The sequence below is a fragment of the Sus scrofa genome, chromosome 6 (genome assembly GCF_054392235.1).
Source record: "Sus scrofa isolate SSC_HxYL_T2T_F1_AM1 chromosome 6, Sscrofa_HxYL_maternal_Yorkshire_Landrace_v2.0, whole genome shotgun sequence".
Classification (NCBI taxonomy): Eukaryota; Metazoa; Chordata; class Mammalia; order Artiodactyla; family Suidae; genus Sus; species Sus scrofa.
The window spans coordinates 120,015,966-120,039,380 of record NC_139388.1 but is presented as its reverse complement, the minus strand read 5'-3'; the positions used below and the strand labels follow the sequence as shown (position 1 = coordinate 120,039,380).

The window sequence follows — 23,415 nt, the reverse complement described above, 5'->3', positions numbered from 1 at the left end:
GACCTGAAACACTGCAGGAAAGTGAGAGCTTGTTCTGCTCTGTTCTGTTTTCATTTGTTGCAGACAGCTAATGCTTCCTTAAAGTAGGCAGGTCTGAAGCCATGTCATTTAGGGACACTGTAGTGAGTGGTGGTTGAAGTTTGAAAGTAGAACAAAAACTTGGTGGGGAAAATTTTTGTGGTAAACATTTTTCTTGCTAATATCTTCTCGGTGATAAAGGAGAACATGAGCAAGGGAGAAAAATAGGTGCATAAGTTCAGTAAGATTAAGGTTTTAAAGTGGGAGCAAACTGAATGTGGATAATTTTGCTTGGGCAAGAGGCGATGAGGAAAGATTCATGAGGATGACTGTTGTTTTGCCAAAGATAATGACCAGAAATTCTCCATCTCCAGTAGAGATGCAGCAGCAGAGGAGTGGCTCTAATAGCAAATTAGGGCACATATGAGAAAGAATATCCTGAAACAAAGGCTATTAAACCTTGAAATAAATGATCACAGAATACTTAGAGCTCTTTTTAGACAATAAATTGGAAATTATTGATTCCAGAACCACAAGAAGGAATGTGTCAAATGAATTTTAGATACTAAATAGCTTTATTTTAATAAAAACTTTAGGTATATTCAAAATCTTTGATTACTGCCTCATTAAAATGTGGATGTGTATTTGTTGTAAAAATACCAGTGTAGGAGTTCTTGCTGTGGCTCAGCAGGTTAAGAGCCCAACAGAGTCTCTGTAAGAATGCGGGTTTGATCCCTGGCCTTGCTCAGTGGGTTAAGGATCCAGATTTGGTGAAAGCGATGGCATAGGTCGTAGAGGCAGCATGGATCTAGCGTGGCTATAGTGTAGGCCTGCAGCTGCGGCTCTCATTTAGCCCCTTGCCCAAGAACTTCCATATGCCATAGGTGTGGTTGTAAAAAGAAAAAAACAAAAAAAAAAGTTTAGCTTTTTTGAATTTGCTAAGACACTGGTCCTTTCTTTCACTTGTAATACTCTCAGCTTCCATATAAGATGAAGAAAAACGACGCAATATTTTGAGTGTTTCATTGAAGAAATTACTGTATTAGGGGCTATGACTACTTTTATTTGTTCTTACATGTTCAAGTGATTACTCTGCCTAAGTGTATTTAATTAATTTGGGCTGTCTTTAATATGGACTCTGTAGCTTTTTATAGCTTCTTTCCTTAAATGTCTATAATTCTCCTTATCTGCTTTTATAGCCCATTTACGTTATGTCTAAGCAGTAGGGATCTGTAGTCGCCACTCCTTTCTCCCCTTTTACTTTTATTTTTTATGAATTTATTACATTTATAGTTGTACAATGATCATCACAATCCAATTTTGTAGGATTTTCAACCCACAACCCCAGCGTATCCCCCTACCCCCCAAACTGTCTCCTTTGGAGACCGTAAGTTTTTCAAATTCTGTGAGTCACTATCTGTTCTGCAAAGAAGTTCATCATGTTCTTTTTTCAGATTCCACATGTCAGTGGAAGCTTTTGATGTTGGTGTCTCATTGTCTGACTGACCTTACTTAGCATGATAATTTCTAGGTCCATCCATGTTGCTAAGAATGCCCGTATTTCATTCCTCTTAACAGCTGAGTAATATTCCATTGGGTATATGTACCACATCTTCTTGATCCTTTTACTTTTCATAGTGGTTTCCTATCCTAACAGTAAGACTGGGGGGTTCCTGAACTGCTTTGGGAGTTTCTGTTGGTGGGAAGGAACCTCCTGTTTTAGAAGCTTTTGAAGGTACTAGGAGTGAGGGGGAGGAAGGAGAGGGGGGACCCAAAACACTGCAGGAGAGTGAGAGCTTGTTCTGCTCTGTTCTGTTTTCATCATGGCAGACAGCTAGTGCTTCCTTAAAGTAGGCAGGTCTGAAGCCATGTCATTTAGGGACATTGTAGTGAGTGGCGTGGTTGGCGTTTGGCATCTTTTTAATGCTATAGGCCACAGGTGAAGTCCATTTTTAACATCTTTTAAAAAATTGAATTATGGTTGATTTATAATATCGAGTTAGTTTCAGGTATATAGCAAAGTGACTCAGGTATAAGCAGAGCGAATATATATATATATTCTTTTTCAGATTCATTTGTATTATAGGTTATTATAAGATACTGAATCTAGTTCCCTGTGCTTTACAGTAAATCCTTGTTCTTATCTATTTTATATAGTGTGTATCTGTTAATCCCATACTCCTAATTTATCCTCCCTTTCTCCTTTGGTAACTGTGCCGGAGGCCAGCTCCGGCAGCCAGGGAGTCTACACTTTCCCAAAGGAGAGGGAAGGACGTCGGCTTTTGCAATGGAGACAGCCTCTTTGTCCCTTCTTTCGGGGTGCTGGACTGCTCAAATTTTATTGGCATAAGTGGTTGATTATATAGACAGTTTTTCACTACAGATTACATCACAGTGTTAAAAGTACATTGGTTATCTTTCACATGGTACAGCAGGCTATACATCACGTTCTAACATCTTTGTCTTAACTAAATTTAGTGAGTACAATTTAAGGGCAATTAGGTACAATACATCATGTGGAAAGGAGGAGACTCAGTACAAATCATCCCATGGCCAGCAAGTCTCCACAAGTTGAAGAGGTCACGGACACAAGAATTTGGCATTCGCAAATCTTGTTTTTAGACTGGTGCTTATCTTTAAAGCGTTATGGCAGGGAGACAGTGTAAGAAAATATAAACCAACTTAACTAGATATCACCTAAAAGCTTCTATAACTCATAGCTAGGTGTCTTTTGGTCAAGAATAATATATGTCTAACTTCTATGAACTTCATTAAAATCCCAACTCTAAAGTTTACTGTATAACTAGTTAGTAGAAAAACACTGTTTTAATTAAGTTGGATTTGAATAGAGGAAAGTCCTTTAGGATGAAATTCTTATTATATTATTGTTGTAATTTTGTTAAATCACAAATCACCACAGGAAAATAAGAATGGGAAATAAGAATAATAAGTAAATAATCAGGAAAGACTGAGGAAAACTGAATAACAAATAAAACAACAGCAAAGATTAGGTCACCCAAGAAACAATCCATGTTTTCCAGCGCAAACATGGAAATTGTTTTCCCAGGAAAGCCCCATTTCTTCCCCATCAACATCAAAATGAGAGCTATGTAACCTGAGGCCTGCCCTCGGCTTGTACTGTACAGGCAGGCTTTCATCCTGACCAGAGGCCCACCTTTGGCATGCACCGTTCAGGCAGGCTTTTTATCCTGACCAGAAGCCCACCTTCAGCTTGTACCGTTCAGGTGAGCTTTTATCCTGTCCAGAGGCCCACCTTCGGCATGTACCATGTACCGTTCAGGTGAGCTCCCTTCCTTGGTTAGGAACTTGCCTTCAGGTTTTTCTGCATCAGGCAAAGTCCTTTTTTTGAGTCCTTGCATCTCCTCGGCTCCCCGCAAGCTCATTTCTTCTCTGTGTGTGTGAGTCTGTTTTGTGTATAGATTCATGTACTATCTTTTAGATTCCGCATGTAAGTAATATATAATATCTGTCTTTGTCTGACTTACTTAGTATAATAATCCTGGGTCCATCCATCTTGCTGTAAATGGCATTTCATTCTTTTTTATGGCTGGAATTCCATTGTGTGTGTACATCTTCTTTATCCATTCATCTGTTTTGATGGACACTTAAGTTGTGTCCATGTCTTGTGTATGGTAAATAATGCTGCTATGAACATTGGGGTGTTTGTGTCTTTTCAAATTGTAGTTTTCATTTTTTTTTCAAATCTGTGCCCAGGAGTGGGATTGCTGAATCATATGATAACTGTATTTTTAGTTTTTTAAGGAATCTCCATACTGTTTTCCATAGTTGCTGCACCACTTTACTTCCCAGCAACAGTGTAGGAACGTTCCCTTTTCTCCATACCCCCTTCAGCATTTATTACTTGTAGACTTTTGATGATGGCCATTCTGACCAGTGTGAGGTGATTCATTGTAGTTTTGATTTCTGTAATAATTAGTGATGTCGAGTATCTTTTTATGTGCCTTTTGGCCATTTCTTTATCTTCTTTGAAGAAATGCCTATTTAGATCTTCTGATTTTATAATTTATAATCTGTAGAAAACTTATCTGTTTTAAATTTTTTTAGAGCATTCGCAATGATAATAAGGCCAGCTTAGCTCAGAAATTGCTAAATAATATTTAGAAAAGATTTTAGCTTTTTCAAGGGCAAAATCCTCTGAATTGTAGTGTGCTTTGGCCTGTATGATGAAATTTGGATCCTGGAAATAGAGGATTGAGTAACTGATTGGTTTGAGTAACTGATTGGATTGAGTAACTGATTGAGTAATTGGTCATTATTCTTTTATTCCCATATTAGAACACTTCATAAATGGTGTTTTTTTAGATGCGATTTCGAGAGTCTCAATAATTTTTTTTATGAGAAGAAAGATTGATCTACTGAGAAACCATTTTAATTCCCATAAATGTGGTGTTATTTTATTACACAGGAAACAAATCTCTTTGGTTTGTTTAAAAGTCAAATTTCTCTGATGTTTATACCTACTTATATTATCTTTTTTGTTAATCTTAACATTTTAACATAATTTTATTATCAATTAAACACTGGATATTATCTTACCTCTGAAATAAACATGCAAGGGTATCAAAAATGTCATGTGTATTTTGATCAAATGAGAAATATTTGTAATTATCAAGCTTCATTTATAGTCCATGAGATACCCATTAGGTTTCTCAACAATATCTCTAGACCAGTTAAGCCAAGTTAGATAGGATCTAGTCAAGTGGAATCTCCTTTAAATTCAGTTTAAAACTCATAAACTTATTACTTATGATCTACTTTAAGACCTAGAAATGAGTCCTGACACATCCCTCTTCCTCAGTCTTTATCTCAAATCCATGAACACATCCTGTTAATTTACCTCTGAAATGTTTTAAAAGTCCACTCTCACCTCCATTCAAGCTACCATTACCATATGTTTTAACTTGGCATTAATTTTCTAACCAGCTCCCTGAGTCCATTTTTGGTTTTCTCCACTTTGCTCTCCACGGTAGTGTTTGCCATCATCAAAGCTGATTTTATTCCCGTCTTTAAAAATCTGTCCATGATTTTCATGGGATAAAGATCACAATCCCTAGAACAGCCTTCAGAGCCTATTTACATCTCCCCTGGTCCACCAGAGCATAAACGGCACAAAGCCAAGGGCCATGTCTGTTTGGCTCACTGTTGGGTCTCTGGTGAGAAAATGCGTGAGTAAGAAAACGTCAGGGGTCAGTTTTTCTCTTTTACCTCTAGGGCTTGCTGCTGTTTACATGTGTGACTGTTTTGTTTTAAAGGTGGCCGTTCTCATTCCTTTCCGTAACCGCCATGAACATCTTCCAATTTTTTTCTTGCATCTGATTCCAATGCTTCAAAAACAGCGGCTGGAATTTGCCTTTTATGTCATTGAACAGGTGAGAATATTTTTCTAAATGGTAACTGAATATACTAGAACTTAACTCTTAGATATGGTGTGATTAAAAATGTTTATCTTAAGGTTAATTTTTTCGTTTTATATTTGGGTACAATTCCATTTTGGATTGAGCTTGTCATATATACCACATTTTGTTAATCCATTTATTAGTTGATTTGCTCCTATCATTGATGTCTGGCCTATTAAAGTGAAGTGAAATATTTTCTTTAATTATTCTTAATATTATTAGCTAATATTTTCTCTGTAAATATTTTTCTTACCTCAGTAGTCCATGTATGTATTATATGTGTGTGCGTGTGTGTGTATAATTTCTTTCCGTCCTATTTAAACCCTTTGGAGATATTTCTATATGTCTATGTTTTTCTCCTTCTGTCATCACCTAGTTTTATACTTAAAGGTGTCATCTTGGATTTCTTCTTGGTCTTCCCCCCATCTCCCAAACGCTAGGGTCCTTGCTGAATTTTATCGTGGGTTTCTATATAGTATTTCTAAAATGATGCATTTTTATCATCTTTCAAATACACTGAAATTTGGGTTCTCTTGGTTTTGACATTGATGACTGCCTTTCATCCTGATTATTCATTCTTATCACTAAATCTGACTAAAAATGTTTTTCCTTAGTTATCAGTAGACAGAAAGTGACCCAGCATATATTAGATGCTTCTCAGGTTTTTTTTTTTTGTTTTTTTTTTGATTGGTTGGTGTTTGTTTTTGAAATATTAGATAATACTCAAATTTTATTCCTGAGATTATTGTAGTTAGTGTGTTTTCCCAGCTACTTTGTGGCTGATTCTAGATCTTTTTTTTTTCCCCTCAATCTTAGCTTTTTTGCCTCTTTTTTTCTTCCTGGAAATACTTGGTATTTAATAGACTTCTCTGAATGGAAATCACCCTTTTAAGGTCTGTTCCTTGGTCATATAATGATGTACATAGTACCTATGTGCTTTTTATGCAGTAACCTATACAGTGAACGTTAACTTTTTTTTTACCTGATAGTAAGTAAAAAAATTTAGCTGCTTTCACGATAGCCGTAGTTGTAAACTCTAGGTTCATTTTACCAACTGCTAATTTCTTCCTTTTTTTGAAACGTTAGTCTTCATAATATGTTGGGGGTGAGTTATCAACCTCTGTGTTTTCAAAGACATTTCCTCCTCACAGTCGGGCACATTGAATTATTTTGTGTATGTGGTGAAGAAATCTGCAAAGCAACTAAAGTCAGAATTTCAGCATTGATCAATATTAATTCAGGCCTGTAGATTTGATAGTGTGTGGCTTTGAGCTGGTAACGTCTTTGCCACATATGAAATGGAAGAATCATTTTCCTGCTGGACTGGTGCCCAGAAGGGCTAAGTGATTGATGAGCAGCTCAGAATTCCCAGTTAAATATGGAAGATGGTGCATATATGAACCTCTTCTCCTTTCCAAACTCCTAAAATGAGATTGAAAGGAAAAAAAAAAAAAAACTTTTAATGAGCTCTTAAACCACAAGGACAAAGAACTGGAAGTAGCTGGGCAATTTCAACTCGTCTCTGGAAGTCAGGAGGCAGATGAGCCCTGGCACCTCCCCTGGTGGAGCAGAGGGGGTTCAAACCCACAAGCTGAGGTAGTAGGGAGCATGGTGACAAGAATTGCGCCAATCAGCTGGACACCTCAGCACTTGAAAGATGTCACAGAGGAGGAACTGAAGCACTGGGCAGACTAAGGGCATTATTGAATAAATATAGAGCATACCTGTTGGGGCTTTTGTACCAAGTTAGAATAGTCACATAGAAAACTAAGGAAACAAGGCAGTTATTAATCTCAGTGAGAAGGAAAACAAAAGCATTACTCAGACTCAAATTTATACAGTTGTAATAATGTAAACACTATCGAGGTAAAAAAAATTATGACATAACCCTCTTGGGAGAGTGGATGGAGGGGCAGTGAGCGTGGTGGTGTAAATCCTTAGTGACCGTGACAGGAAGTCAGTAGACAGTATCTAACGTTAATGAAGCAAGAGAATGTCAGAGCTCTCACTACCTTGAAATACAGAAATAAGCACTGGAATAAACTACCAGAGGTACTGCGATGTATCGCTTCTGGAAGATGAAGGTGGGTTAGGCATAGAAATTCTCATTTTTCATATAAGCCTTTAAGTACCATGTCCACATTTAATAAAAAAAAAACAATTAAAAAAAATCTTAGTCATTTCTTCAAACTGCTTTTGATATACCAGCACCAGCAATATAATTTAATTGCCTCTCTTTTTTATTCTCTCCATTTTCATTGGTGAGGAAGAGCTGTAAAAAGTAAAGCGATTTCTATTACCTCAAGTTAGTGTGGGATCCAGCACTAAGAATTAGTAATTTCTCATTCTAGAGGCAGCACTCTGGTGATGACTGCATTGTGTATCTCATCTGCTTCTGTCATAATCCCTTTTTGTTTTATGTTTTGGAAATGATGTTGCTAAGGCATAGGTAATTGCTCTTTAATTTTCTTTAACTATAGAGTGGAACTTCTTTTTTTTTTTGTCTTTTTGCTATTTCTTGGGCCGCTCCTGCGGCATATGGAGGTTCCCAGGCTAGGGGTCCAATCGGAGCTGTAGCCACCAGCCTATGCCAGAGCCACAGCAACGCGGGATCCGAGCCGAGTCTGCAACCTACACCACAGCTCACGGCAACGCCGGATCGTTAACCCACTGAGCAAGGGCAGGGATCGAACCTGCAACCTCATGGTTCCTAGTCGGATTCGTTAACCACTGCGCCACGACGGAAACTCCAGAGTGGAACTTCTTATTGCCGATGAACCTTAATATAATTCCCTCATAAGTAAAGGGAAGTGGTTGTAGTATATAGGAAGCTGGATTCTGTGTTAAAAGGTCCCTTTTTTTTTTGGTCCCTTAAAATGCTATTGGTCTGTATCATAAACAAGAATAATAAGAATAGAAACTGTTGCCCAGGCACTTTTTTTTTTTTTTTTTTTTTTTTTTTTTTGCCGTAGTAAAGGAAAATGGTTGTAATAAAGGAAGTTGGGTTTCATGTAATAAGTTCCAATTGCTTTCATCTCTAAAAATGCCTTTGTCTTTATTACAGGCATTAGTAATACAAAGTTAACCCTTCCTGGCCTTGTTATGTAAGAGAAAGGTTACTCCTTCTTGAGTCATTCTGTTTCCTGCTTCTCTTAGACCGAACAGCATATAAAAAGCTTTGCTTAAAAAAAATACAACCTATATTATTTTCAATGGCTTTATTTTTTTCCCCTGGTTATAAATTATCTATATCCTGATGTATTTGATGTAAAAACAGAAATAGAAATTATATTGTCATAGAAATGTGATGTTCTGCCGATGGACTAGAGAGTAACAGTGTTTTCTTGTGTGTTGCCCAAGTATAAAAGAATGTAATAATAATAGTTTAAGGCGGAGATTTGAAAATCCTGACCTATGTTTATTATTTTACCTACTTGGTTTGGATGTATTTGTTATTAGTGTTTGACCGTGATTCAACAAGTTAGAAATAGTAGAGAAAAAAGTCATGACAAAGGCTGAATACATTTCTGGTTTTCTCTCTGTGAAGACTGGTACGCAGCCTTTTAACCGTGCAATGCTCTTCAATGTGGGCTTCAAAGAGGCCATGAAAGACAGTGTCTGGGACTGTGTAATCTTCCATGATGTGGATCATCTACCTGAAAATGACCGCAACTATTATGGATGTGGAGAAATGCCACGTCATTTTGCAGCAAAGCTGGATAAATACATGTATATGTAAGTAATGTGCAGTCTTCCTGCTATCATACAGTGCACTTGCAAAGTTGTGTCATTGAAATGGTCCAGCATCAAGCACCTGGATCTAAGAGGGCTCAAGAGCCTAGAGCGTGTCTTTGACCTCACACCTGGATACAGAGTTGGCTTGTCATCCATCTCGGTGCCTCCTCACACAGAGGTTCAGTGTGCGGTGGCTTTTGCAGTTGAGCAACTGGGGACCTCTGACTTCTGGTTTCAGCATTTTAACAGTTAGAGGGCTTGGTTGTCTTAGGAATGGGTTGCATCGTTCAGGGAGTAATAGAGCCCATCCAAGGGGCTCTGCGAGACCCCAGGTGCTGGGCCCACCTTCTGCTCTCCTCCCCCAGAGATGTTCCAATGCAGCGAGGGCCCTCTCTTCTGAAGGTGCTGTGCATTCTTGACTTGGCTTTAATAATAAGGAACAGTTTTTGTTCTCTGACCAAAGATACCTTGAAATGATACCGTCATTGGAACTGTGACAATTAAATCAGCAGGCAGGTCTAATCTGGGAGAGATAGCACAGGTCTCTTTGGCTGATGGAAACGGAGAGGAGAGGAAGGGAGGTATTACCTTCATCCCAATATGGCCTGCTGCCTGACCTGTAGAGTGAGAGAGGCAAAAAATCTGTGACAGGACCAGGTGAATCAGCACTAAAACAGGAAAAGAGTGCTTTTTTTCCTTTTCTTTTTTTTTTTTTCCTGGTTCTCATCATTAGGAAACCTTTTCCTCATTATCACAGTGTCTGAAATCCATGTCTGGCATTTACCTTGGGAAGGTCATCCAGGTTCAGAATCTGATTTTTTTTTTTTTTTTTTGTGGCCACGCCAAAGGCATGCAGAGGTTCCCAGGCCAGGGACGGAACCCAAGCCACAGCAGTGACAGCCAGATCCTTAATGTCTAGGCTACCAGGGAACTCCCAGGATCTGATTCTTAGCACTTCCAGGAATTCAATTTTGGTCAGCCCACTAGAATCAAATTAAATTCGGTGTAATGGATTTTTACTTAAAAATATTATAAATGTCATGTAAACTAAGACATAAATTAATTTTTTCCCTGAAAATATTAATTTATAGTGAGTGAAATGTTCATACCTATCTAGACTAATCCAAGGGTTGGTAGAATATCTTGGAAGTTGGAATAGAAATTAGAGAGAATGGAGTTCTTGTTGTAGCTCAGTGGTAACAAACCCGACTAGTATCCAAGAGGATGTGGGTTTGATCCCTGGCCTCGCTCAGTGGGTTAAGGATTCAGCGTTGATGTGAGCTGTGTAGGTTGCAGACGCAGCTCGTATCCCACATTGCTGTGGCTGTGGTGTAGGCTGGCAGCTGCAGCTCCGATTGGACCCCTAGCCTGGGAACATCCATATGCCACAGATGCAGCCCTAAAAAGCAAAAAGAGAGAGAGGAAGGAAGGAAAGAAGAAATGAGAATGGCAGCAAGTCAGAGAATGAGCTGGACAGTGTGTAGACCTCAAGCAATGGGATAAAGTGTGATGAGGTGTCTCTGCCCCACAGTTGTGCCCACACCCTGATGACTGCTGCCCAGGAAGCACAGGGCCCCAGAATAGTGTCTCTCTCCCTTTGGACAGTGCCAGATAAATGCTCCTAGATTTTTGCTTATCAAGCTTCCATTTTCTATTCTTTGTCTATTATACCTTCATTTTATCTAATCTTTTTCTACTCTGGATATAGCGCAATTGATTGTTTCTACTTAAACAGAACAGTAAATGGAATGAGTGTGCTTGCCAGTTTATATATGTCAGTGAACACTCACACACACACTTATCCACGCTGACCTATCTACTGATCTCAGGTTTTCTTCCAAACCACTAGCGTGTGGGAAACACATGGTGCCATGGGCGCTTACTGGCCCTGCTGGACCCCGGCCTTCGGTGTCAGAACTCCCCTCCCCCATGTGAGCCTGGTGAGGTGTCCTGAGTCACCGTGGTAGACTTTGGGGTCAGTTATTGCTGTTTCTGCCTGGGGGCGCCTTTGGCCCAGGGTGGGGCCAGGATTGCTTTGGGCTGCAACCCTAGAGTTCTATGGAAGCTGCCTGTCCCATCTTCTGTGGCCACATGAGGTCCCAGCTGGCAAACAGCACGTCTTCCCCACAGGGAATGAGCTCAGTCCTTCCAACCAAAAAGGAAATGGGCTTCCTCCCTTTCTCGGAGACGGCTCTGCTTTGGTCCTGGCCAGACTTCCTTGAGCGTGATGGTCAGATGCTGCACATGGTCTTGTTTTCCCTGCTGCCCCCCGCCCCCCACACTGCCCTGGTTTGTTCAGGGGCTCGGGCACATGGTCCTCAGTAGCACATTTGAGGACCACAGGAATTTATTCAGGGCTGCCAGTCTGGGCATGCTCCCTCGACATCCGAAAACCAGTCTGCAGCTAAACAAACAACTGTTTGACAAATTCCTTGGAGGATGAGTTAGGGAAAGGTAAGGAAAATAAAATCCAAAATTAAAAAAATGCAGTCATTTCTCAGAGAAAGACAAGTACTGTATGATTGCACTTATAATGTGGAATCTTAAAAAAAAAAAATCCCTGAGCTTAAAGATACAGAAAACAGATTGGTGGTTTTCAGAGCCAGGGGTGGGGTGGGTAAAATGAGTGGAGCGGGTGAACAGGTACAAACTTCCAGTTTTAAGACAAATCCTGGGGATATAATGTATCACCTGGTGACTGTAGTTAACAAGTACTATATTGTATACTTGAAAGTTACTTGAGAGCAGTATCTTAAAAGCTTTCCTCTCAAGAAAAAATATTATAGCTCTGCGATGGTGATGGATATTAACTAGGCATCTTGTGGTAATCATTTTGCAATATATACATACATCAAATCATTATGTTGTACACCTTAAACTAATACAATGTTATGTGTCAATTACATCTAAAAAAATTTCATTCTTGGAGTTCCCTTCATGGTTCAGCGGTTAACAAACCCAACTAGGATCCATGAGGATGTGGGCTTGATCCCTGGGCTCACTCAGTGGGTTAAGGATCTGGTGTTGCCACGAGCTGCGGTGTAGGTCGTAGATGTGGCTCAGATCCCGTGTTGCTGTAGCTGTGATGTAGGCTGGCAGCTGTAGCTTTGAGTCAGTCCCTAGCCTGGGAACTTCCATATGCCGTGGGTGCAGCCCTAAAAAGCAAAAAAAAAAAAAAAAAAATTTTTAAAATTTCATTCTTCTAAATATTAGTGAATTAAAATAAATATATTTGTAAATATTCCTGAATATTTTGTATAATCCAAACAGTGAAGAACATTACAGGAATAGGCAACTAGTATTTTCCAAATTAAATGCTAGACTTGTTTTTACTAATTTACATTTGTCCTCTATATAATACATGATGTAGTTAATAAATTCAGATTAATTTAGGAAATTAGCTGAGTAACACCTAACATTGCATTAGCAGCTCTTGATGTATTTGATCAAAAATTTACTTTTGGGAGTACCCGTCGTGGCGCAGTGGTTAACGAATCCGACTAGGAACCATGAGGTTGCGGGTTCGATCCCTGCCCTTGCTCAGTGGGTTAACGATCCGGCATTGCCGTGAGCTGTGGTGTAGGTTGCAGACTCGGCTCGGATCCCGCATTGCTGTGGCTCTGGCGTAGGCTGGCAGCTACAGCTCCGATTCGACCCCTAGCCTGGGAACCTCCATATGCCGTGTGAGCGGCCCAAGAAATGGTAAAAAGACAAAAAAAAAAAAAATTACTTTTGGTGTGAAAATACAGAATTTTCGAGCCCTAGGTTTTGAGTTTTGTAAAATAACGGCACTAAATATTCAATTTCATTTACCCCAAGTGCTTTGTGTAACACATTTAGATGTACTCGTTTCGCTAGATTGTAAAGATGTTTTGTTTCTTGGTGTTCTTTACATTTCCCAGAATGATTTAAGCAACATAATTGTTTATAAGGAAATAGGGGTAGATTTTGGAAAGCACATGAAAGACTGAAGACTGGATTTCATATGGCAAACCGTTTTGATTTCCTTTGTAGAATGCTATATTCTGCTTTCTTTTTTAGTCTTCCATATAAAGAGTTTTTTGGTGGTGTAAGTGGACTGACAGTGGAACAGTTCAGAAAGATCAATGGTTTTCCTAATGCCTTCTGGGGATGGGGAGGAGAAGACGATGACCTTTGGAATAGGTATGTTGAGGTGCAAATTGCTTAATAATGGAATTTCTATACATTTCGCTTCTGTTAAGTAAACTGTACTTTTCTATTCCAGGAAAGGGTTCTCTGGGATGGAAAAATGTTTGAGGTTCCTAAATCCTATGTTGTGTTTCTCCCTTTGTTCACTGAGGGCCTCCTGAAATTGACAGCACGTACATTGGCGCATTCCTTTGCATTTTAAATCAAACTCACATAATCTGTTTTTGTGTCCGGTGTTATCTCTTAATGTATTTTCATTTCCATATGTTGTATTGTAGAGTTCACTATGCTGGATATAATGTAACCAGACCAGAGGGAGACTTGGGAAAATACAAGTCTATTCCTCATCACCATCGAGGGGAAGTCCAGTTCTTAGGACGGTAAGTTGAGTATCATCTTTAGATATCAGGGTTTCAAAATGATTTAATATGTGAAAGATTTTTAAAAAAAAAATGCATTGCACCCCCTACAAGAAACTGCTGAAGGGAATTTTCTGTCAATGTCATTTTTCTTTATAAAAGTGAAACATTTTCATTCTTGAAGAAATAAACGTATACACATACCCACATATACATATATATTTATGTTAAAGAACCCCGTTAACCATTTAGAGAAAAAGTGTTTCCTTAACGTAAAGCATAATGCCTTTTGTTTCTTAAGGATGGCTGAGTTGTAAGAGTGTAAAATAATTTTTTCAGGTGGTATTTTTAGTGAAAATGTTTTTACAATAATGGTCTAGAAAGATTCTTAGTCACGCCTAGGAACTAACCGTTGTAAAGAGCTTTAAATGCTTTAACGGTAAGACTGACCTTGAGCATATTTCTCATCATGTTTTCAAACATGTTTCTGTTACTTTTTATTTTTTTCTCTCGTGCTCTAGGTATAAATTGCTAAGATACTCAAAAGAGCGCCAGTACATTGATGGGTTGAACAATTTAATATACACACCAAAAATACTGGTTGATAGGTTGTACACAAATATATCTGTAAACCTCATGCCAGAGTTAGCTCCCATCGAAGACTATTAAAAGTAGCAGCTCTCATGGCAGGAGAGACCACAGTGCTGGATCTGGAGCTTGGAGGGCACTCTTAGTGGGAGTCAGTGAGTGGACGTGTCCCAGTGCCCTGGGCGGTGAGAAGAGCCTGCGTTCTCAGTGTTTACTTGTGTGATTGTATACAGTCAGCCTTCTTCCACCCACCTGCTCTTAGACTCATTCCCTTCGGCGAGCCCTGCAGAGACTGGATGCCCCGGCTTAAGTCTGGAGGTGAAGAGAGCTCCTTAGAAAGAGAAAATTTTTATACTGAAATCTATAATTTAATTCAAGAGAATGCTTTATTTCCGTTCCAACATATTTTGTACATATGTGCTGTAAATTAGTGTGTTCACATTGTTGAAAAATAAGATGTGTTGCAGTTTTGCATGTAATGGGTTATGCCTTTATGGGATTTTTATAAACACTTTTTTATTTGCATGGAATAAAACAGCATCAGTTTATGTCACTAAACAAAGGTTAACCTTGTGTGAAATGAAGGAACTGTCAGTAATTGACAGCCATCTAGTATAGTGCACTGTTACACTAGTTCTGAGCTTTAGACCTTCAGCTTTTTGTGTGGAAGAAGTCACAGCTTCCTTAGGGTTTTAAAGGGTAAGAAGAAAGGGTTTAAACAGCTTTTCTTCCTACCAGGATTACCTATTTTTTTCCCCTTGCTAGCAATCTCATCAGATTTTGCTAAGTCACAACCATATTGTTTACGCATATTGCATGAGTATTACCCAGAAAATCTTAAAAGTTGTGATGTGACATGGTATAAAGGACCTGTATGTTAAATGTCTCTCATGTACCTCTGGTGTAGGTGTCAGGGATTTTGTGCCTCAAAAAATGTTCCCAAGGTTGCGTGTGGTTGTACACTGTATTTTTTTTAATTCATAGCGAGTAGCACTTTTTTTTTATTTCATGTTCCGAAGAACCAAAAATATCTTCATTTAAAAAAAGTCAAAACAGTTTTTTTAAAAGAATGTGTTATGGAAGACCCAGTAGTACTTATAATATACAAATAAATTATACTATTAGATAAGAAATTAAATGTTCTATTTTTATGAAGATAAATGCTTAGTAGGTGAAAAAGCAAATTTTAATTATCAGACTCAGAATTTCAAGTTTGGAAGGGATACTTTTTAATGTCAGCCAATTTTATTCAAACTACATGTACTTTTTTCACTTTTAATAAATTGTATCTCTGGTGTTAATAAAACTTCCTCGCTAAAAGTATAAATTAATAGGATTATATTAAAATACATGATCAGGTATTTAAATTCTTTGATGTTAAGACTCTTCTCTAAAAACTGCCTGACATCAAGTATAATACTTAATCTTGAATTTGGATGAAAATTTCATAGCAAAATCAAATTAACTTTGAATCAAATTGACTTCGAAAATTATCAATTATGGTTAGCCAAAGAGTCTTTAAATTTCTTAAGATACTTTCACAAATTTAAAACAAAAAATTGTATATCTGTAAAGTGACTCTTCAACAACGAGGGGCAGTATGGATAGATTATTCACCTAACACAGAAACATGGTTATTTATCTCTCAGGTTGTAAGTTTAATTTTGGAGTTATCATTTTCTATGGAAAATACTGGTAACACAAACCACACCAAATATTGGTAACAGAAACCACAAACCAAATCTTAAAATAATGGAAATTCGTATACTTTGAGAAAACTGATAGCTCTCTATTATGATACCAAACAATTTTGTACATTTATTTCTTAGAAATATTTCCAAAATATTTGTTTTTCATTTTTTTCTTTGGGCCAGTTCTCAAAATAATGAAAGTTCAAGCTGTCTGAAAAGCAAGATATTTGTTCTTAAATTGTGTATCTACACATTTTCTGTCTCTCATAGCCAATGTAGTTTTTTAATTTGACAAAATGAAAGTAGATTGGGAAAGTTTACACTTGATCACTAACAAGCTAGTAGGGGCATAGGAGCATAATTAACCCAATAATACTTAAATATTTTAGTTGGGGAAATTAGGGCTGTTTCTTAGTAGGAAAACATATTTTTTTCTCTTTAATATGGATCTGCCCACATTTTTGAATCTTCTCATTTTGATAAACGTTTTACAGGTTCAAGAGAACTCAGTTCTACTAGTGTAGCTGCCTTATTTTCTTGGATTAAGTCTAGTAGTATTTTTTGTTTTAGGAGTGGGCCATGAATATTCTTCTTTTTTCAGTTTTGGATGTGGTATATCACCCTATGAAAACCATCTTACTCATTTGCTTTTTTATTTTTGTTTTGCTTTTTAAGTGCAGACCTCAGATTGATTCTGCCTATAAATAGTAACTTTTACATGTTTGCCTATAAGTGGCAGAGCTTTGCTAAGTTATGTTCATTGTATGAAAATAATTATCACATAAAAATTAACAAATACATTGCAAATGCAATCTCTATGGTTTGTGGAGTTATTAGTGAACACGCAGTGATTGTCTATTCTATCAGGTGCAATGCTAGGTATGTCTACAGGAAAATATTTTTTTATTTCTACAAATATCAAGTTGAACCCTTTCTGAAATTATGAAAACCTCCTCTGATAAGTTATCTGTTGTATTTCTTAGTTTACAGTCAAGAAACATATATTATATCTATATGGACATAGTTATGAGTTCCCTACGGCACTACTGGGAAAGTTATATCGTGCCTTTCAACTTGAGAAAGTAGTAATGATTAGTGGGCCTGTTGGTGGAAGAGGAAAGGGAAAAATGTACAAATCTGCTGTAACATTATGTCTCATTTACAGTGGAGATGGCCATTTAAGTCCTTGCCAAAACTGGGGTTTAATGAATATTTTTTTGAGCCTAAATATAAATTTCCGTTTGTATTTTGTGAAAAGGTGTTCAGTAAGAGAATCTTATTTGCAATATTATGTAAATACAATATGATCTATTAAAAACATGCTTATCCTCCTTTCCCAGCCAAAATATCGATGTCCATTTTAAAACAAAATGGAAACTATCCAATACAATATTCTCCTTTGGGAGGCTCTGTACAAGTGAAAGCAGATTTTGTGTCATTTTCTTTGGCTTTTGCTTGTCTCTTATATTTCTTTGTGTACCTTCAAACAAATACTGGTACTCTAGATTTGTTACCTTGTATTTGCAAATATGCCAGTGAGAGAACTAAAATGGTCATAGTGTTTATTAGAAAGAGAAAGTGTACTTAAGATTATTTTATTTATTAAGATCTCAAAGGCTTCTATATAAATGCACTGAAATAAATACTAGTAATTTCTTGTACTCATTTTTTTTTTTTTTGCTTCTCATGGAAATGTTTGTACTTTTTTATCATTGTCTTTTATGAAATATAATGTTCTAAAGACCTTGTGTGATGATGTAATTATTTTCTCTGAGGAGCTTTTTTTGGATTATTTGAGTTTTTGTTGTGTTTGTGTTTCCTAAAGTGAATTGTTGGTGAATACCTGGGTTGCACCAGGATTGCACCGTAAGAATAAGGTGATCACAGCGTATGCCTTTCCAGCAGTGTCAGTTAAATGTATTTAGAGATCTCCTCATAGCTTAGACCTCAAAAGAGACATGGTGATATTTAAATATTTTTCATCAATGCAATTAGTAATCTACTGTAGCAAAAATTCATATTTAAGAAGTCATTTTCAGCATAACTGTCTTCTCCCTGTGCAATTTCAGTAAACTAAGCTGGTGTGTTTTGGTCAATTCCATCTTGTTTTTCAAGTATTAAGGAGTACTGAAGATCTTTAAGGTGAAGAGTCAAATCTCAAAAATACCTAGGGACTTGGAGTTCCTGTCCTGGCTCAGCGGTAACAAGCCCGACAAGGATCCATGAGGATTCAGGTTTGATCTCTGGCCTCCTTACCCAGCGAGTTAAGGATCCAATTGCTGTGAGCTGTGGTGTAAGTCACAGGCACGGCTTGGATCCAGTGTTGCTGTGGCTGTGGTGTAGGCTGGCAGCTGCAGCTGTGATTCAACCCCTAACCTGTGAACCTCCATAGGCCGAGGGTATCGGCTCTAAAAAGCAAAAAAAAAAAAAAAAAAGAAAAGAAAAGAAAAGCAAAAAAAACCTTAGGGACTAGATATGTGTTTGGGACTAGATTGGGAGATCATGACTTTTTATCAACTTGAACTATTTGTGGAATGAATTCTCAGTATTATTAATTTTTATGCATAGTGTAAGCTACTAGGATATTGTCACTATATTATATCACAAATAAAGCCAATCATTAAATCATAATCATTTAGTCATTTAAATTATACAAAGCCATAACATGGAGTTAGCTTAGTCTGCCTGGATTCTTCACTATGGTATTATGTCTCTGATAAATCATGCCAGGTTTTTTTTTTGGTTTTTTTTCTTTTTTTCTTTTTATAGCCACACCTGCAGCATATGGAAATTTCCGGGCTAGGGGTTGAATCGGAGCTGCAGCTGCCTACCTGAACCACAGCCACAGCAACACTGGATCTAAGCCACATCGGTGACATAAGCTGCCGCTTGCCACAACACTGGATCCTTAACCCACTGAGCGAGGCCAGGGATTGAACCTGAATCCTCATGGATACTATGTCAGGTTATTAACAACAGGACCTGTGTTCCTGAGCCACAACAGGAACTCCAATGCCAACTTAATTTAATGGTTTTAATTTTGTTGTCTTTAAATTTATTCAGTTTTATTGAGACAATTGACATACAGCACTGTATAAGTTTAGGTGTATAGCATAATGTGATTACCACAGTCAGTTTAGTTGAACAGTCATCATCTCATAGAGATACAAAATAAACATTTTTCCTTGTATGGATTTAAGGATATGGAGATATCATGGACTAAAATTGTTTTATTTAGGAAGGGATGTTCTTTTTTTTTTTTTGTGGGGTGGTGTGTGGTGCATCCGAAGCACGTGGAAGTTCCCGGGCTAGGGGTCCAATCGGAGCTGTTGCTGCCGGCCTACACCACAACCACAGCAATGCCTGATCTGAGCCGCATCTGAGACCTACACCACAGTTCATGGCAACCAGGGATCAAACCTGCAACCTCATGGTTCCTAGTCGGATTCATTTCCCCTGCACCATGACGGGAACTCCAGGAAGGGCTGTTCTTAAGGAGCATGTACTCTATTGCTCTTGATCTAAGTAACTTTAATTATACTACAATTAAAAGAAAAATCTATGGATTGAAAAATAAAGCTTGTATCTCTCTCAACACATTCCTGTAACATATTTTGATGGGCTGGAATTCCAGCGCTGGCTTAATCTTCACAGTTCCATCAGCTGAAGTCTGTGCTCTGGAGGAGCTCCAGGAAGTATCAGACATTACCTGCCCTCAAGGAGTTTACTGTCTTCTGTGTGTAAAACCAAAATAGCAAAAGCACCTGAAAACCCACATCCTGCCAGACGAGGTACTCCATTGTGCCTTCCACAAACACTGGCTTTGTATTTCATACATGTAATATTGGACAGCCAACAGAGCGCCTTGAACCAGCAGCTTTTATCCAGGCACAAGGTATTTCTCAGCCTAAACGCCACACTTCAGAAAGATGGTTAATTAAGATCCTTGTTTTTCTGCAACACACTTTGAAGATTTGCAGTAAACTCTGAGTAGAACTGTATGGAAGCTGGTAGGTATATGAAAAGACTCTGGAATCAGACTGATCTGGGTTTGAATTCAGAGACCCCCTTTTATTAGCTGTGAGATGATAGCAAAACTTTAAACCTCTGTGGTCCTTCATGTCCTAGTCTCTCCATGGAGGATGAGAAGAACCACCCAAGGATCATTGAAATGATTAAATAAACTAATTCTAGTAGAACACTGGTACAGTGCCGGACACCAAATGAAAACCTGGCTTACAGTAAGTTTTCAGCTTTAGAGTGACAAGCTTTTCTTTCATGCGTATTGTCTTGAATCATATTTTAAGAATAATACTGCGTTCTTAAATTCTGCTAGGAAATGAAGTCAGTCATTATCCTCTGCATAAGGTATGTAAGCAATTAGTGAACTGATGAAAGTGTACAATTAAAATCTGGAAGTAAAGAGTTCCCATTGTGGCTCAGTGGTTAATGAACCTAGTTAGTATACATGAGGATGCGGGTTCGATCCCTGGCTTCGCTTAGTGGCCTAAGGATCCAGCGTTGCTGTGAGCTGTGGTGTAGGTCGCAGATGTGACTTAGATCCCATGTTGCTGTTGCTGTGGCTGTGGTGTAGGCCAGCAGCTGTAGCTTCAGTTTGACCCCTAGCCTGGAAACCTCCATTTGCCACAGGTGCAGCCCTAAAAAGACAAAAGACCAAAAAAATAATAATGATCTGGCATTAATAGTCATGAAAAGAAATATATGGCAAATAGGGATACTGTTGGTAATTTTAGATCGATGACATGGAAAAAGCACCGATTAGAATCCTTAGCTCATGGAAGGCATTCAGTAGTTCTCTCTGTTACAACTGAAGACATTGGGTGTCCACCTGGACCTGAACTGCTGTTTCTCTCCTACCTTGGCTTTTGGGTTTGGCTCTTTTCATCTATTTTCGTCTCAATTTTCTTGAAAAGACAGTTCTTCCTCTGCCTTCCATCCTTCTTCCTCTTTCTTCTCTCTGATCGATTACTCACCATCTAGGACACTGTCTGGCCCTGGGACGATTCTCTCATTGTGCTGTCCAGTACAGGAGCCGCTAGCCACATGGGGCAATTAAGCACTTGAAATGTGGCTAGTTGTGAGTAATGAACTGGATGTTTAATTTTGTTTGCTTTTAAATGATTTAAATTTAAATAGCCATGTACATCAGGTGACCTCTTATACTTGTGAAGCTTTAACTCCATGGTCCCCCTAGCTGTATTCAGAAGACTCCCAAGCCAATCTCCAGTTCAGTGTTCTTAGTTCCTGACCCACATTATCAACTTATTAGTTATCTCTACCTGCTTATTCCAAGAAATTTAAACCTCAGAATGTCCTAAGATAAATTTATCATATCCCCCTTCAAAACCTATTCTTCCTCCTGTTTTACTATCGCTTAATAACTCAAGGACCAATCTTTGGGTTACGCTCTTCTTTCTCCTGTTCAGTCAACATTAACTCCACCTCCTAAGTCTCCCTCCAATCCATATGGCTTGTTTCCATGACAACTGCCCTGGCTCTCTCCGGTCTTGTCTGTCTTCAAAGATGTGATATTATCTTTGAATTCATCTTCCATATTGCTACAGAGATTGCGTCTTTTGAAATGCTACCTTGCTTAAAATCTTTCAGCGGTTTCCCATTGCCTACAAGGTAAGGTCCAACCAAATATTTTGCTTCTCATCTCAGGCCCTTACTGATCTGACTTCTGCTGGCCTCTCCAGGACCAGCACTCACCTCTCATCCTGTTGCACCTTCTTGCATCTCTAGCTGCCTATGATCGACTCCCAGTGGCCTGCATCATGGTCCTTTGACTTTGCCGCCATCTTTTCTACCCCATCCACCAGAGGATCCAGTACGGATCTCTGAAGACTCAATTCCCTCCTTTGAAAGCCTTCTCTGGTCAACCTTAGTAAAATTCACCACTTGCTCTGTGGGACATAAACCCTATTTAAGCATGTCTTACACTATTGCATTTATTTGTTTACACATTTTCTTTTTCTCCCAAAGACTGTAAGCTCTTTGAGAGCAGTGGTCTGTCATTCATTTCTGTACTTCTAGCATCTCAGTGCTCACTGAATAAATTATTCTGTCAGGGGAGCACTGTTTGCCATCTGACAGAGCAGAACCCTCCACAGCATTCTAAATCACTGTGCCATTAATACATACACATCACACCCTCCTATTGATCTGTTTAAGTTGGATCAGTGCCTTAGTTATGACTATAAAAGGCCATTGTCAAAATGTGTTTTTGCCCACCTACAGATACCTCTGACTAGAGAAACAGGCTCATTTTTTAACAATATATTTGTCAATTTAAAAGTATTTCCTAGGAGTTCCCATTGTGGCTCAGCAGGTTAAGAACCCAACATAGTGTCTGTGAGGATACGGGTTTGATGCCTGGCCTTGCTCAGTGGGTTAAGGGTCTGGCATTGCTGTGGCTGGCAGCTGCTGCTCCAATATGACCTCTAACCTGGTAACTGCCATATGCCACATATGTGTCCCTAAAAAGAAAAATATATACAAGTACTAAGATTTAGAGTCCCCTTGTGGCTCAGCAGGTTAAGGATCTGTCATTGTCACTGCTGTGGCTCTGGTTACTGCAGTGGTGCAAGTTTGATCCCTGGCCTGGAAACTCATGTGTGCAGTGGACACAGCCAAAAAAAAATTTTTATTAAGCCTTAAAAAATTTAGTCTGGATTACTTTACAAAACAAGCCAAAAAACCAGAAGAGCGAATAATTCACTGTCAAGATAATTTATGTTAAATTAAAAAAACATGGAAAGTCATAATCACCCTTCCTGCAAAGTAAATGTTGTCATAAGAGGTGAGTATGGTGATGAAAGAGGTTGAGAGCAGATTCTGAAAACACCTGCTTGATTTATCAAAGAGAAGGTGTTAATTTACTCCTGGAACATCATTTCCCTCTGAGGTGATTTTAAAATATGTTTAGTTCATTTCTAAGGATTTGACTGCTTTTACATGGTCTTCCCTCCCCTTTTTCCCTTCCTTTAACTGCTCTTCCTTCTCCTTTCTTCTTCCACCACCGTTGTTAGAATCAGGAAAATCACGGTGGCTGTTAGTTTCCCTGGAGTCTTAATGAAATCCTGTGAGTGCCTTTGTTCATGCAGAACAGGGTTGCTATGGTAACAAGACTTCCTCTTCTCCGCCCCTCCCATATCCCTTGACCTTGTATAAGTGTCATTTTGCATATGGTAATTATGCAGTCTTTCAATCAAGCTTCTGGCGGCTTGGTCTCTAGTTTCTCCAGCCCTGGTACATGGGGGCATTTATTAAGCACCTGCTATGTTCCAGGTACTGGGTCGTGCTGGTGGCATGAGAGTGAATAAGACCCACTTTCTTTCCCTAAGGAGGTTACAACCACATAAGAGATTCTTGCCAAGGGCTTCTCATGGGAGC

At 38.5% G+C, this 23,415-nt stretch overlaps 1 protein-coding gene across 1 annotated transcript in view; it reads left to right on the top strand.

Moving 5' to 3' along the window:
- The window catches only part of B4GALT6 (beta-1,4-galactosyltransferase 6), a 67,785-nt gene extending 50,045 nt beyond the window's left edge, over positions 1–17,740 (top strand). Inside the window, exons 6-10 of the mRNA XM_084964417.1 lie at positions 5,313–5,429; positions 9,004–9,191; positions 13,233–13,355; positions 13,640–13,741; positions 14,242–17,740. Coding sequence (XP_084820543.1) covers positions 5,313–5,429; positions 9,004–9,191; positions 13,233–13,355; positions 13,640–13,741; positions 14,242–14,389 — 678 coding nt within the window. The 3' untranslated portion in view covers positions 14,390–17,740. The remainder of the gene's footprint in view (positions 1–5,312; positions 5,430–9,003; positions 9,192–13,232; positions 13,356–13,639; positions 13,742–14,241) is intronic.
- Positions 17,741–23,415: the final 5,675 nt, after the last annotated feature.